At 39.5% G+C, this 15614-nt stretch overlaps 1 protein-coding gene across 1 annotated transcript in view; it reads right to left on the bottom strand.

Annotated features, from left to right (window-relative positions):
• Nucleotides 1-14577: 14577 nt before the first annotated feature.
• ALDH1A1 (aldehyde dehydrogenase 1 family member A1) overlaps nt 14578-15614 on the bottom strand; it is a 50329-nt gene continuing 49292 nt past the window's right edge. The window contains exon 15 of the mRNA XM_032676169.1: nt 14578-15186. Coding sequence (XP_032532060.1) covers nt 15114-15186 — 73 coding nt within the window. The 3' untranslated portion in view covers nt 14578-15113. The remainder of the gene's footprint in view (nt 15187-15614) is intronic.

The following is a 15614-nucleotide window of genomic DNA, read 5'->3' as shown; positions in this document are numbered from 1 at the left end:
TTTAATTAGCAGTAAATAATATTTATTACCAATTGTCTCAAAATACTGGAGCAGGAAACAAAACAATAACATTCAAGATATTTTAACTGCATAAATCTTAGAGCAATAGTTTTCAATCAATATCAATTCTACCCATGAAAACCATCATTTTAAAATATTGAACTTTCTGACTACCAAACTGTACACGTAGTTATGTCAAGTGATTATTCCACAAACTAAAAGGTACTGCTATGCAATGAGCTAACCAAAAGAGAGAGAATGGGCTAACCAAGCATTAAGACCATTAGTTTGCATCTCTGATAGGGAATTTCTTAGATTTTTTAACTAGATAAAAACTTTTTTAAGACCTGGAAAAATTAAAAGTGATAGAGTAAGAAAAATAAAAAGTGATATGTAATAACTGTAGGAAACAAAATCTTCTAAAATAATTTCAGAAGTTCTTAAAGTGTGAAGATCAATGCTCCACCAATATCTGCTCATAAGATGATATCAATCTAATACATAACTTATATAAGTAAAAATTTGATCCTTATAGTGTGACAACATGTAGCAAAATTTCATTGTCATTAACATGAAGTTAATTTTTCACTAGCTGAAGGTAAATGTGATATTTTAAAATCTTTTTTTTTATTCATCTAATTTTTTTTAAATTACCTAATAACTACTCCGCAAATAGAGCCATGTATCCAGATATCTTGGATAAAGGCTATTTTTAGAACGTCTGCAAGTTGCATTCGTTTAAAGGAATCATATTTAAAACACTGAGGACATTTTTCCCAACACCTTGCAAGCCATGTTATTGCTTGTTGTTATAATCCAATTAGTGAGAGATGCTGTGAGATCCTGGATCCAAATCTCACTGAATTATTGATATGGGTCGGAAGCACCTCACCGTGAGTGTGTGTGTGCATGTGGGGAAGGGCTGGGCCTGGACCCGCAGGAACATGGCAAAACCTGCACACAAGGCCTGTGCTTGGGGCACAGGGCAGAGCTGGAGGGCAAGGCCTGCTGCCCACACAGAGCACAGGCAGAACTGCAGGCCCTGCTGCCAGACTGTCAGTCAAGGCAAACCTGCCCGGCAGCCCGCCCACAGCACACCCCTGCAGCCTGTGACTGCTACAGCACAACTCCCTCTGGCCTGGAAAGCACTGCCGAGATATCCTGCCTGGGAGGGAAAACTGAGCTCCATAAATACACGAGACTCCCTATGATCTTTCTTGTCTCTCTCTTCTCCTTCTCCAGGCAACACCATGTGAATCATCGAATCTTGTCGGTAACTATTCTCTCCTTTCTCTCTCTCCTTCTCTCTTTCTTTACCCCTTTTAAGCTGTTTTCTTCTGTTACTCCTTTCCTTTTCTTGTAGGTAACTTAAAACCAATGAACTGTGTTTTACTAAAGCTGGTATATGGATTGGTTTTAGTGGGTGTTTCCTGTGGAATGGGTCTTTGTGCTGAATGTTTTACTGAAATGCTTTTCTTGGTTGTACTTTACTCCTGTAAAAGCTTTTGCCAAAATATCTTATTTTTCTCACTAAATTAAAAAGAATTTCTCTTAGAGAAGAGTGTGTGACTGTTTCTCTGGATGCTAATGAAACAAAAGACTTTTAAAAAATCTTAAATAAAAATGTAACTACTCTGGGCAGTTTATAGCTTAATCCAGAGCATAACAGATGCCTCTGCCTGAATTAAGGTGCAAAGGACACCATATGCTGAAGTCAATAGTACAGATTTTATTTAACAGTAAAATGTGAGGTAGAGAGATAGAAAATAATAGAAAAGAAAGAGGAGAGAGAGACAGAGGCAGTGACAGAGACAGATTAAGCAGAAGTTAGTTACCACCCACAGATCCAGCTGCATCCCATCAGCCCTTCTTGACCCTGGGCTTTGTGCTGGTGGGTGTCAGAGACTGAAATGGTTAATGATTTATGCATTCTAGGAGACTTTTGCAGGCTTTTGACTTGCATTATACCTCGGATGGACAGTTGGGCCCATCCCTCCCTCCAGTAAAGAGCCAAATTTGCAGGCTTTTGACTTGCATTATACCTCTGATGAGCAATCGGGCTCCTCCCTCCCTCCAGTGCTGAAGGTGTGAAGCCCTGAAAAGGCAAGAAGCCGAGCTCGCAGGCTTTTGACTGTTGATACCTCTGATGAGCAATCGGGCCCCTCCCTCCCTCTGCTAATCTGGAAAGGCGGGAACCAGGCCAGACACAAAAAACTGCGCAGGCCCAAGGAGAGGTTGGAGGCTGGAGGCATGGTCCGTGACACTGACCATGGATATAATAACTCATAACTTCTTGGAGTGTGGGGGCTTCCCTCCTTCACCCCCAGCAGATCAAGGCCACCTTCAACTGACAGACATGGAAGCTGCAACTACTAAGTTTCATCGCTGGACCCCGTGGGCGGTGACTATATACATCTGTCCACTCTCAGCTTTTCTTTCCCTTACTCTCTGTTACTCTTATCCTACCTTTCTGTCCCTTATGCATTTTCTCCCCCCGCAAAGGTTATCTCTATGCCACATTGTTATATGACAACACCCAAAATGCTAGCATGCCTATTGATACAGAATTGTTAAAATAAACCTTATCAATATATGTTTTCAGATACCGATTATTCAGTGTCGTTTCACTCTAAGGGAATTACTAATAAAAAACCTGGGTTACCCACCCTCCCTTTTTCCCTAGGGCGGGTCGTAACAGTGGGGGTCCCTGTGTCGTTCTGTTGTGGGTACCACTTGTATACAGTCCAAGTTCTGTGTATCCACAGGGTAGTCACAGATGCCATTCCCATAACTTGGAGTGGTATGTGTATGAGCAGTTTGTTCCTTTCCCACAGTTTGTCACGGTGGGAATTTTTGTCTGAGTAGTTTAACCAGGATGCTCTAATCAGATCTCACTTCATCAGGCCTGGAATTAGCACTGTCCTGTCTTAATTTCTTATCTCAAGTTCCCAGAGTGTTGGCTTATCTTATGGCAAGTTTCTTCTGTGGCTTCACAGTGTTTTGAGACAGGCAACTGAGCTCTTCGGGTCCTTACAGTTGTAAATAACTAAGACTGAAAGACTCCAAAACGTCTTATGTAATTTTAGAAGCATAGACTTGTTGCCTGTGTATAGCACCATTCTGGCAGCTTCCACTGTCTTTGATGATCACACACAACAGTGATGCTGGTGAAGCATAAATCAGCTATGTTCCAGCTGCAACTAGATTAAAGTTATGGAAGTACATTTCTTTTTTCTGATAAGCAGTTTCCTATTGTCAAGATTGGCTTCAGTCGTACCATGCAAAAGCAGACTGACAGCTCTGTACCATTGCTGCTCTTGCTTGCTGAATAGCATCATGCATGTGGATATTCTCAGTTTGTAAACATGGTCTCTAATGCCAAAATAAGCTCCTTGGTGTTTGGCATTTCCCGTCCCCAAATGAACTTTGCCACACAGTAGAAAGCAAGTATTCTGCCAGTTCCACACACATAGGAATGTGATATAACATGCATTGGAAGTGAGATGCTCTCAGATATGGTGACAATATACTGTAAATAGCACTGTTCAGAGAAACAGAGTGCCTGCCATCTACCTGTTATATGATGTTACTTTCATCACCAGGATCTATCTATCTATCTACATATCTATACACAGCCTATGTCCTAGGTTCTGTGACAGCTTAGAAGATGGACTCAGCTATAATAAAGAACATAAAGCACATTACATGTTTTCTTATTATTATATGTGGTTTTCTTTCCTGCTTCAGTATGGTCTCCTAGGGGCTTTCTGAATAACCTGTGGTTAAGGCGGCTCTCCTCTACTCCAGCCAATCCCTCCCCATCAGGGTGCTGATGGCATAGTGATTCCAGGTCAACAGCTTGCAGGCCTCCATCATCTAAACATTGCCTTAAATCAGGGACGGCTTAAATCACTGGGCTATCTCGGGGCAGATTTCCTCAGTGGAGATACAACCACATCACTGTCAGTATAGAGCTGTCTCTAACCTTGGCTCCCCTTTGCACCAGGTTTTTAGTGGTGTTTCAGTGGAAGGATTTAGCAGGCTCAACAGAGAGCAGACAGATACTACTGAGAAGAGGGCTGTAGTTCCACTACCCTGGTGACAAGCTGGCCCATCCATGCCCCATGGGACCAATTCGTCACAGCAGAAGCAGGATCTGTTTTTTGCATGAGCTGCCATCCTATCTATTTACTTGAGAGGTGAGAGGCTTCCAGCCGTTTCCCAGACCTGCAACTGCTGCTCCTTTATGCCCCATACCTGGGATAGGAAAGGCACAACATGTTTGTATATCCTCTGTTCATACAACGTATCCATCTGCTTTCTGTGAAATATGATATATATGTCTGTGTGTTAGGCATGCATATTACACTAGTGGCACTATGTCATGCTGAGGCAGGAGGGGAGGTGCTCTTGTTTAACCAGTGTTGTTGGAAGTGCAGCCCAGCCAGGCAGTCCTTTTCTGACTGCAGGACTTCTTTTACACATGGGACCAGCACTAAGGGCTCAGTGATTGTTTACATAGTTTCATATAGGTCTCTCTTCTCCTTCTTTCATATGCAGATGTATGATTTCAACAACAAAGGGAGATTCTTTTTGACTCCACTTTGATAAAGAAACAAAAACTTACTTCCTTTTCACCCTTACTTGCTGACCCCCACACACCCAGATAGTGATTTCTTTGCCTGCAATGTTCTTCAAGTCATTCCCATATGGGAGAATCCAGTATTTAATTCCTGGTTTGATGTATAGATGAGAGAAGTCCCAGAATTCTTCTTGCTCTGTTTCTACTGTTTCACTTCACAGTTTACAGCAGCATTTAATTGAGCCAGATGCTAAAATTATATTTGCTTATTTATTGTATGAGTTTACCTCACTGTCTTATATTCACTTCCATGATGCAATTTGGCAAAATATAGTTAGAAAAAAGTGCCCCTGGTTATATGTGAGGTTATTTAGGCCTTTACCTGAGCAAACCCAAGGTGGATAGGTTCACTTTTAAAGATTATATGGTATCTCTGACATGACTCTAATGTTTTCTAAAAGGCACTCATTAATTCTTTGAAACACACCTTTAGTCTGTTTCTTTATTTGAAGGTACCTCTCAACCAAATTAAATTAGGTTGGTAAAATCCTTTTTGTATTTTTATACTCTGGAGTGTTTGAACTAGGAGGTAGTTTACCTCAGTAGTTCACCTCTTTTAACTGATGCAGGTGCTGGGGTCCATCAGTGCTGGTCACTTTTCAAACATCACCTCCTAAGGTCACAGGAGCAGACAATTGCCAAATGTCAGAAGTCAAGCAGGCAAGGCAGAAGGCTGGCTTGTCTGAGCAGGTTTTTCTCTTGGAAACAAGGCAAAACCAGAAGGCTTATGACCAGTGGAATCAAGGCCAAGTGAGACTGGATGAATTCGGAGATGCTCCTTGCCACTGCAGGCCATTACAGGAGGAGAATGGTCACCTCCCAACCAGGGACAGAGACAAGGCAGAGGTGTTTAACACTTTCTTTGCTTCTGTCTTCAACATCAATGATGGACCAAGGGGGTCTCAGTGCCCTGAGCTGAGAGACTGTAACTGTGAGAACAATCAGCTCCCAGTCAACCCAGAAATTGTGCAGGATCTACTGGTTCAGCTGGATCCCTACCAATCTATGGGGCCTGATGGGATTCATCCCAGAATCCTCAAACATCTCACTAATGTCATTGCAAAACCTCTCTCAATGATACTTGAGTAGTCTTGGGAATTCAGAGAGGTCCCAGCTGACTGGAAGCTGACGAATGTTGTCCTGATTTTCAAAAAGGCCAAGGAGGAACCTGGAAACTACAGGCCTGTCAGTCTCACTTCAGTGCCTGGTAAAGTTACGGAGAAGATTCTGGGAGGTATTGAAAAACATACGAAAGACAATACAGTCATCAGTCACTGGCAGCATGGCTTCATGAGAGGAAAGCCACATTTATCAAACTTGATTTCCTTTTATGACAAGGTAACCCACACAGCTGATCAAAGGAAGCCAGTTGATGTAATCCTTTTGGATTTCAGTAAAGCGTTTGATACTGTCTCACAGTGTCCTTGTGGACAAAATGTCCACACACAGCTGGATAAACACATCATGTGGTGGGTGAGCAATTGGCTCATGGGTCGAACACAGAGGTTAATAGTGAATGAGGTGACATCAGACTGGTGAGCTGTCACTAGTGGGGTTCCACAGGGCTCCATTTCAGGCCCTGTGCTGTTCAACATCTTCATAACTGACTTGGACACAGGACTGGAAAGGATACTAAGCAAGTTGGCAGACAACACAAAAGTGGGAAGAGCTGTTGACTCCCTTGAAGATAGGGAGGTCCTGCAGAGAGACTTTGACAAATTAGAGGACTTGGCAATCACCAACCATATGAAGTTCAACAAGGAGAAGTACTGGATTCTATACCTGACATGAGGCAACCCTGGATGTTCGTAAAGATGGGAGAATGAGATGCTGGAAAGCAGTGTCATGGAAAGGGACGTGGGGGTCCTGCTCGGTGGCAGGTTGAATATGAGTCAGCAGTGCCCTGGCAGCCAGGAGGGCCAACCATGCCCTGGGGGCATCAGGCAAACCACCACTAGCTGGTTGAGGGAGGTGATTGTCTTTCTCTCAACCTTCAACCTTCTCCTGAAATCTTGCTCTTTGCCCTTCCTCCTTGCTAATTCTGAATCTCATTTGTAGTTTAGCTTCTACCTTATTCACTCTATCACTTCAAACTGTAGATAAAGGGATCAAAATACAGCATTCGCATAAGAATTTAGTAAAAAAAAAATGGATTCCTAGTGTGTTCACTTTATTAACTGTTGAATTTATGTTAAATTTAACACTTTTTAAAAAATTAAGAAAAAAATAATATTACTTTTATCTGCCTAGCCACCTTTTTTCCAACTATTTTACTTTGTCAAATTTACTGACTGCATCATATCCTGAACTATATGTAAACATTTTGAGGTACCTTAGATTTTTTTTCTGTTTGTGAGGGTCCCACTGCAGACCTATTCCAAAACTGACTGGGATCTTTGAGTGCTATTAGTAAAGTGAACATCTAGGGTTGTGAGTACCTAACCATTAGTTTCATATTGATATGGGCCACCAAATATGCATGAATCTATTACTTGTATGCATAATATGAAATGGTTTTAAAACTTACGGTGAAGTTAAAACATTTTTTTTCTTTTCCCTTCCACTTTCCTGAAAAGGAAAAAAACCCAAAATTACATGTGCCTTGATCTTATCTCCAGTAGAGGTCAGAACAACATAAGATACTTCCCATCATTCATGTGAACAACTGCCTTAAGAGAGAATAAATCCTTTCTATTTGATCCTGTAAAAGTTTACAGAACCAAGGCTGCTAGTAGAGTTTCAAATCAACTGGGAGTTCATGGAAGCGCCAGAAGTCTGCTCATGTGATATTTTGATTGATGCGAATGATGCAGGTTTTGCTGTTCTGTGGCTATCTAAAAGAAACAAGAAATTTATTAGCCTATCTGAAATAGTGCATGGAAAAGTTCAGGGAAAAAACCCCTTTCCAATATTAGTGGCTTTTTTCAGAGAAAATAAGTGATAGTATAACTGCTTGAGAATAAGTCTTTTGGTTTCTGCTTTTTAAAGCAGAATTGCTGAACCAGGTAGTCTGAATCATAGGTACTTCTCAGACTAAAATAGTCCATCTATCCTCTTATAATAATATGACAATATTAAATGCTTGTTAAAAAGCCAGTTTTAAACATTATTTATAAGTATACAGAAAAGGCAAACTGCAAACTCATCAAAGTGAGTTTTCATTTCAGAAGCTTCTATTTGGTCAGGAAAAAAAAAAAAAAACCCTCTGTCTTACATGTGTTGTTTAAAATAAATAAGTATAGATTTTCGTTTTCCTGGATAAATGTATAGATGTGTAGTAGTATACAGATAGAAAAGTTTTATCCAGAATAATTTGCGGAAAATCTTTGCAAAAAGATGTTCAGACAAACTATAAACTCTAGTTCCCTCTATAGAGGTGGCAAACAGCACTCGAAACAATCCATATTATGATGAATGGCCTAAACACCACAATAGAGATCACATGCAGAGATATAATTAAAGAGAAATCCATGGCCTTTATAAGATGTGAAAGAATAGAGTAGAAGTATTGTCCTTCCTCACATATACTGCCCGTGTAGGTTGATGCAATACAGCTTCAAAAGCTGAGACATCTGTTTCAGAAGGATACAGGTACCTATCTCTTCATTTTTCACATCATGGGCAAACAAGTTTAAGAATACTTCAGACTTTACCTTTCCATTCCCTAACAAAAAGCAAGCATGAAGGTGCAGAAAGGGAGATATTTTCATCTCAATGTAAGGCAGAACAGCCAGGTTCCATGCAGAACAGTGTTATATCCAACCACCACTTTGTATTTCAGCTAGCTACAACAAATAAATGTACATCTGAAAACAATACTTCCTCTAGACAACTTCTAGCAGTGCACCAGTAAAAAACAAAATGACCTAAACTTCAGCAATGAAGAGTAAGTTCTTTTTGTCTTCTGTAAGTCACAAGCAGACTAAAATAGTATGGAAATTTTACAGCAAGAAACAAGGAAAATTAACTCCAGGAAAGTATGAATACAAAACCGGGCATCACTGTGGAATCACAGAATCACAAAATGGGTAAGGCTGGAAGCCACTACAGTGAGTCATCTGGTCCAACCTCCCTACTCAAGCAGGGTGTCCTAGAACACATTGCACAGGATTACGTCCAGATGGTTCTTGAATGTCTCCAGTGAAGGAGACTCCACAACCTCTCTGGGCAACCTGTTCCAGTGCATGGTCATCTGCACAGTAAAAAAGTTGTTCCTCATACTCATGTGGAACTTCCTGTGCATCAGTTTCTGCCCTCTGCCTCTTGTCCAATCCTTGGCATCATCGAGAAGAGCCTGGCTCCATCCTCTTGACATCTTCCCTTCATATACTTGTATACATTGATGTGGTCCCCTTTCAGACATCTCTTCTCAAGGCTGAACAGGCCCAACTCCCTCAGCCTTTTCATAAAAGAGCGTTCCAGTCCCTTAATCATCTTTACTGCCCTTTGCTGGATGAGCTCCAGGAGCTCCATGTCTGCCTTGTACTGGGGAAACCAGAACTGGACGCAGCACTCCAGATGCAGCCTTACCAGGGCTGAGTAAAGGGTCAAGATCACCTCATTTAGCCTGCTGGCAATGCTCTTCTTAGTACACCCAGGGATACCACTGGCCTTCTTGGCCACGAGGACACACTGCTGGCACATGGACAGTTTACTGTCCCCCAGGACCCCCAGGTCCTTCTCCACAGAGCTTCTTTCCAACAGGTCAGCCCCCAGGCTATGCTTATTCATCCCCAGGTGCAGGACTCCACAAATTGTTGTATTTTTGAAGGTTCCTCTCTGCCCATCTCTCCTGCCTGTTGAGATTCTTCTGAAGGGCTGCAACAGCCCTCTGGGATATCAACCACTCTAGAAATTAGTAATTTTGATACAGAACTACCTTCTCCAGCTCTTCGTATGACATGCAGGAACTCCTAATGAACTGTGTGTCTCTACTTTTCATGTTTTCCGGCTGCAATAGTACCATAATACCACAAAAATCTGCATCAAGCTGCCTCACTCACTCTTCTCGCAGGCAGCTGCTTGTGTGCTAGGGAGGTAGGCACAGAAGGAGGCAATGAAACCACTGTAATCTTGACGCAGACAGGCATGTTTGGTGAGAAGACTGCATACGACTCTTTCTACCTATATGTTTAGTCTGTCAAAGTATTTAACTTTCATGATCTCCCTTTATGAATTAAAATTTTGCCATGTTATGTTCTCTTAAATTCACTCCATAATAGAATGACTTACATAGGAGCTCGTATTTGTGTGTCAGTTGCACAGGATTAGTACTTAAAGGTAGGTTTTTCTGTCAGCAAAGTATTTACTGAAAAAAAATAAGAATGAAATAAATGGGTAGTAAACGTGTAAAAATCACACCTCATAAAAAATTATTCATTTGCATAAATAAAGTTTAAAAAGTGTCTTCCACTGTCCATAAAACCACATATTTAAGTAGGCCAATTTCTAGCAGTAAATAAGTCAGTGGAGGTTAGCTACAAATCTTGTGTATTCACAGAGGCACAGGAAAAATTAAAGATAAAATTTTGAAGGTTTTACAAGGGCTCTCTTAGTGGTGGCTACTACACCACATACAGAAAAGGAAACAGTGTAGATGATTGCTGAGATTCTGTCTTGTATCAGTGAATAGTGTAATGGGGACATTTTTCTTTTTGTTGAAGATAATTTGGTCTAGAGAGAAACATAATGAAACATAACCTTTCTGTCATCAAATCAGCAAAATACAAGGTATGAAACAAAATGTTTATCAGACTGCAAGGTATCTTTAGCTGTATAGAGGGGACTGTTTCTTTAATACTATGACTAATTTACATGTAAATAGCTCCACAACTGTATTTCTCAATTATATTGAAATTATTATTATTATTATGACATTCAGCATGGACAACTAACTTCATATTGAACACTCCTTAAGTGTTAACAGAGAGGTGGCAATGGAGCACGGGAGAGTATGTACATCAAGAAAAGAAGGCTGAAGCAATAGAAACCTTAATGTTTTCCTATTGTAGATTAGATGTCATAAGGAGATACTAACAAAGCTATGTTTTGGGTTTTTTTTCTGACATGGAACTGGTGCATGTGAACTGGGAATGCTCCTCTCCTCTACCTCCTTACTGCTCTATCAGCTGTCATTTCTCCCTCACAGAGGCTTATGCTTTTTAAAGATTGCTATCAATACAGTGGATAATAAGGGCCAAAGATTCTTTATGTAAGAGTCAGCTCTCTAAGACACAGTGCTCAGAAATATATGATGTGTCCATAGTAAGTGGGTGTTCATGTGTCTATGCATGAGACTTATTTAAACTCCAAATACAATGTTCACATGACACTTTTCTTTCATCACACTCCTACAAAGTCTATCTTGGTTCTTGAATATTGGTAATTGTGGACAGTGTTGCTTGATTCACTTATTTGCCTGTCAGACATTTTTCTCTTCCAAGGGCAATACACCTCCAATGTTGCTCTAATTTTGCAAGTCTCATTCTTGCTGTCACCACAGCGTGCTCCTCGGTCCCAAGCATAGTCACTACATGTAATAGGGAGTTCAGAATCAATGTAGAATCCATATTACTGGAGTTACCAATGTACTAGGAGCCCATAGGTAGGGCCTCGACAGTTTGTACCATTGATCAAGGTTTGATGATCAACGATCATTGTTTCATTTGCAGCAGCAGGATTCGTGCTATATGGATCATGCTATATTACCAAAGCTTTTTAATAGTACATGAAGAGGTACTCATAAGGTACATGAAAAAGTAAGGGATTTTTCTGTGCTGACAGTGAAAGGATCATGGCCAGTGATCCTGCAGGATCATGTAGTGCTTTGTTTAACAACTTGAATGCTTGTCAGGGTTTATCGTATTATTCTTTATGTCCAGAAACATCTTGGATTGGTCATACTGATAATTTGTAATTGTCAAGTTATTATTTAGTCATAATATTATATTCCACATGGAACTATAAGCAGTATGAGAATATAAACTAAAACAATATAACAAACCCTCTCATTGCTGCAGTCTGTTCTAGCTTTCTTCCTTCTAAAAGATCCTCTGTAATAATTTTTCTTGGTACAGTTGATACTTCTGTTCTGCTTCCATTGAGGACAACTATATGGTATTTTGGTTAATACTTCTGCCAAATATCACTGCATTGCCTCCTAGTAATGTGTAAAAGCAACTATGGTCTTCCTCTTGCGTGGACAATTTGTTATACTGTATGTGTATCTTCCCTGTTGCTGCTCTTTGAGGATTGCTTCACAAGGTGAATTTTCAGCAGTTAAATCACCCAATACTCAGTTCTTTTTATAAGTTCATTATGCCTGTCCAATTTTTCATGCAACATTTTATTGACTGAGTCAGCTTATGTTGTGCTTTGAGATCTTTTACTTTTGTTTCCAGAGCACTATATTCATCAAGGCCCTGTTTTTCCGTCAGCATAATAAGGGTTATAATTCATTCCTTAAGACCTTCTACTAGGTTCACAGGAAACTATTATTTCCAAATTTTCAAAGAGTCTTTTCTTGCTACTTTAGTTTAAAGTGGACTTTTCCTAATAAGGAGTTATTTAAATCTCACTTGGAAGACAATATTAACACCAAGAGAACTGGAGCATGACTTGAATGAAAAGGCAGAGAGCAGAAGGATCAGGAATTCAAAAACAATATGATAGCAAACATGATAAAGGGGTTGGAGAACCACAGTTTATCTATTAAAGTCCATGTTAAATCTTACAAAAATTATAATGAGATCTTACAGTGAGGTCTATCAGAATCTCAAGGTGATCCCTAGCTTTGCTTTCCTTCCTCATCAGACTCCTTGTACTTCTGTTACTGCTTCTGTTACTGCTCCCCTCCTTTCTCCCTTTTTTTTTTTTTCACTTATCTTTTTTGTCCCAGATGGAATAGCCTACCCTGCTTCCCCACAATACTTTTGGCTGCCAAGTTCTCACATCTTTTCAAATACCTCCCTAAAACCCTACTTCAACAGGGAATTTTCACTCTTTATCCAAGCCAGATGCCTTTCTTGCTCTGAATATTTTCTCCATATATTCTCTTGTCTGTCTTAAGACCTGGATATCTAGTAGTCAAGGATTATCAGTAATTTTCTTTCTTGAGACAGAATGAGAATGAGAATTCCTTACAACTTCACTATTTTGACTGAAATAGCCTAAGGGTCTCTCTATCCCTCTATTGCTATTCAAAAGCTTCCCCTCTTTTTTAAAAAAATATTGTGTTAGGGGCAGGGGAAGGGCAGGGATCACTTCACTGATGGCAAGACAATGACTTTAAGGACTCCAAGTTTCTAGGACTTGGTTTTCTATATAGTATAAAATTCCTTGAAACAGACAATTTTCCAATAAGACTGCAATATCTTCTCCTTCGTCCTACTTTCATGAAAATTAAAGGTGTGCCTTCAATAGTATTAAAGGGATTTTCACTAAAAAAAAAATAGTCCCACTGAAATCTGTGGAGATTTTCCTCTACATTGTTTACCTAGACAACCACTGCCTTCAAGAACTACTTGAAAAAATATAATTGTTTCAATCCAAACATAGTAACTGCTGCTGCTATTAGTAGTCCATTTTCAGGGGCTTTGAAAGGCCATGCAACAAGTTTTCATTTCTCTTGTTAAAATTCTTTCTCGGTGAAATACTGACTACAACTTTGCTAACACTTTAAGCAATATTCATAAAAAATCAACTAATACTCTTGTGTTTCATCCCAGTAAATTTCAATGGTACTGATTTGGCATGTAGCTGGGGTAACATGATAGTGATTCAAGCCCAGAAAGAAAGGGCCTCCTTGATTACCTGTGTAATATTTGCAGAGTTTAAGTCTTCGTTTATTACTGTCCAGATCACAAGTCACCATACTCATGTGCAGATGTAAGAAAGACATATAGCAGATATTTCACCGTCAGATGGAGACTTTAATACTATGAACATAGTTACAAAGACACTTAATTTTGAAAGGACAATTCTTGTGCTCACAGAGAGATTGTGTTATTACTAATAGTGTGTGCACTGTGGAGAGAAATCCCCTCCTGACCTCCCTTCTGAGTCAGTAAACTGGCAGTTGAGGAACAAATGGGATTATATTCTGATTTTTTTTCTGGTTTGGTCACTGTCATGTACTGTGAACTAGTGTGCTCTTGTAAGCATGCCAGAGGGTATATCTCTTTACACTGGCATCTCTTGTGAACAACTTCAATGTGTCATCAGATTGATCCAAAGCTCAAGGCATTTGAAAAAATGGGAACTTAAAAGTGCCTACTAGATGTTACATTTTGATCATACTGAAACATTAAAATTGACAAAACAAGCTTTCTTTTACCTGTCAAGACTGTCAAAGAGGAACTGAACTGTATATTTACTATGTTGCTGAAAACAGTATTAAAATAGTTTAGACATTCTAAACAGAATGCATATATGCATGCAAAGGTCGAGTTGGTCCTTCTCCTGTACTCCTCTATTATGCTGGGTTTTCCCTTTTTTTGCGTTATATTTCAGTCATTCTTTGCTTGGGCTTGCAGTTGCAGGCAGCATAAGTAGGGCAGGATTTGCAGTCATGTGCTGCCAAAGGATGCCGGGAAGACAAGAGAACCAACCACCCACATAGTACACGTTCAGAGGGGAGTGGCTTCAGACTAGCCCTAGTGTGCTTTTAAGAGATGAATGGTTAGTGATTGGATCATACCAGACACAGGCCAAGTGTGTCCCTTCTGACTTAGTGTTCTGTGTGTTCATATTCTTCCAATTATAATACTGACAAAATATTAGGGACTTTAGTCTCCATATAGCAGATATAAGTCTGATGTGCTGAACACACCAGTGGTGCCTCTGTGCTACATAGTGCCAAATAGTAAACTATTGTTTATTAGTATTATTTATTAGTAAACTAGTGTAGTAGAAAAGTCTAATGAAAGGAGAACTAGTAGGTTTTGCAGGTGAATTTTAATTTTTTTTAACGTTATACACGTTACATTTTTGTAACATCATGAACAAATTTAAGTCTAAGAAATACATCTGGAGAAAGATACAGAAAAGTATCTATCTGCTAACTACTCATAAGTGCTTTTGTTAAGGCCACAAAAAACCAGAAAATGCAAAGAGAGCTTGCCATCTAACATTTAGAAGACCACAAAAATTCAAACTGTACCTGTACAGTATATCAAAAAAGGCAAATTTTCATAGCACTACAGAGAGCCTCAACTGAAAATAGGAATAGATCTTCCTGAACATGAATTTTTAAAATTGGTTAGCTATGTACCTGACATTAAAGATTCCTTATCACAATTAATCAAATTAAACTTTTCTATGTTATTCCTTATATTGTTAATGCAAGCAAGTACCTCTTATATAATCAGAAAGCAAAAAGGTTAATGAATCATTTGGACAATAAAACATTTAAGAATTCGGATGGTCTTTTCAGATTCATTTGAAGCTGTTAGATTCTGCACTTCAAGAAGCATTACGAGTTCTTTTGTGGGATTTTGATTGTGACAGTCTTAACTTCTGTGTATTCATGGAGTCCATATTCTCCCCTAGATAAAAGAGAACCAAGATCAATATTTATGCTAATGCTTTTTATATGAGTTTTATTCTGGATGGGATTTTCAGTGATGCTGTGCAATTGGCCATATATATATAAGTACACTGGACATATTTGGAAGACAGCTGTGCAGCTAGACTGTTGCTGAAAACCTTTTGAAAAGCTACAGCAACAGTTTCCTGAGAAAAGTGGGAGAGACAGCAATTTTATCTGTGCAAAAGAATGGCATTTAATTTAGAGTATTTCTAAATTGGATTTCTGTGCAGCAAATCAAGAACATATTAGACCTTCACAAGCATGCTCAACAAGTTATTTGCAAAGGTCATAAAGGTCTTCTTCTAAAGCCAAGAATTTTCTCCAGCATTAAAGAATAGACACTTCATCTCAAGCAAATGGAGGACATAATTAATCCATGATGAA

Source organism: Chiroxiphia lanceolata, chromosome Z (assembly GCF_009829145.1).
Source record: "Chiroxiphia lanceolata isolate bChiLan1 chromosome Z, bChiLan1.pri, whole genome shotgun sequence".
Taxonomy (NCBI): Eukaryota; Metazoa; Chordata; class Aves; order Passeriformes; family Pipridae; genus Chiroxiphia; species Chiroxiphia lanceolata.
This window is presented reverse-complemented; position numbering and strand designations above follow the sequence as displayed.